This window comes from Triticum aestivum, chromosome 2D (genome assembly GCF_018294505.1).
Source record: "Triticum aestivum cultivar Chinese Spring chromosome 2D, IWGSC CS RefSeq v2.1, whole genome shotgun sequence".
NCBI classification, from domain to species: Eukaryota; Viridiplantae; Streptophyta; class Magnoliopsida; order Poales; family Poaceae; genus Triticum; species Triticum aestivum.
This window is the reverse complement of record NC_057799.1, coordinates 531,726,008-531,727,206: the sequence shown is the minus strand read 5'-3', so window position 1 is coordinate 531,727,206 and position 1,199 is coordinate 531,726,008. Positions and strand designations below refer to the sequence as shown.

General features: G+C 47.8%; 1 protein-coding gene across 1 annotated transcript; it reads right to left on the bottom strand.

Moving 5' to 3' along the window:
• Nucleotides 1-443: 443 nt before the first annotated feature.
• LOC123049807 (probable LRR receptor-like serine/threonine-protein kinase At1g56130) lies at nt 444-960 on the bottom strand. The gene has a single exon (XM_044472678.1). It carries the CDS (start codon nt 888-890, stop codon nt 480-482), a length of 411 nt encoding a protein of 136 aa, XP_044328613.1. The 5' UTR covers nt 891-960; the 3' UTR covers nt 444-479.
• Between the last annotated feature and the right edge of the window lie 239 nt (nt 961-1,199).

The following is a 1,199-nucleotide window of genomic DNA, read 5'->3' as shown; positions in this document are numbered from 1 at the left end:
GAAGAGGAAGGAGTGCTCAAGAACTATGGGAATGGGAGGCGACGGGAAAGCACACAACTAAATATTTGCACCTCCAACACTAGAGGAGAAAATAGAAGAGTTAAGCTTTCCGCCATGTTCCCATTCCTAATGCTCTTATGCTCTCTCTTTCTGCCTCTTCCCTGCTTACTATCGGAGCCTATAAAATCTGAAGCAAAAAGTGTTTCAGCTTTGATGTATAAATAGATGTGATATGCACTATGTAGAGAACCATCGGAGGATCAACTAATTAAGACACCCAGTGCATAGTATCACTCTACAGTCAATGACAATGGGGCCCATTGTCCTGTGTTGTACATGTAGAGCATGTGCAAGGATATCTTCTGCATTCATACAGGAAGAAAATAAAAACGAACTCTCCTTCGCCCTGCCAATTACTAGTAGTAGTTGCTACCACCCGACGATGACAACTAACAAACACCTTGACGCGCACACGCACCTCACCTGCCCTCGTCGATGATGGAGGTGAACATCGGCGACGGGTTCCCGGTCGCCGGCGTGGCATCCCCGCCCGCAGCAGGGCCGGCGCTGAAAGACTGCTGCGTGGTCGACGATGACGACATACCGGCCTGGCTGCTCGTGCCCGTGTAGCTGCTGCTGCTCCCAGCCTTGACATGCCACTCCGTGATGTAGCTCGGCTTGATCACCTCCTCCCCGGCCATGTCCGCGTCTCCCGTCAGCATCTGCACCACCCTCGACATCGACGGCCGTCGGTGGGGCGACCCCTGGGTGCAGATAAGCGTGACGCGGATCATCCGGAGCACCTCCTCGCTGTTGAATTTCGAAAGCTTGGGGTCCACGAAGTCCAGGGGGTTGCCGTTCTCGTATAGCTCCCACACCTGAAAAAGCATCGACAGTTTGACGTACAACTGGGAAGCTATTCAGACAACAGAAAAATAATTTACTGCTATTTCAGTTAAAAATAATATGAGCATGGAAAAATTAAGCCATGAGAAAAATATGAGTAAACAAATTTTAACTCATAACTTAATTTGCAATCAGAAGCTATGAGTTAGAACTTAGAATTAATATGAAATTAAAAAAACAAAGCTATCTACCGAACTTGGAAAGCGCACAACAAAGGAAAAAGAAGAATGCAGTGACAATTGGTACACATTATACTTCAGGACATGAGGAGCGCCAGAACAGAGACACATCGT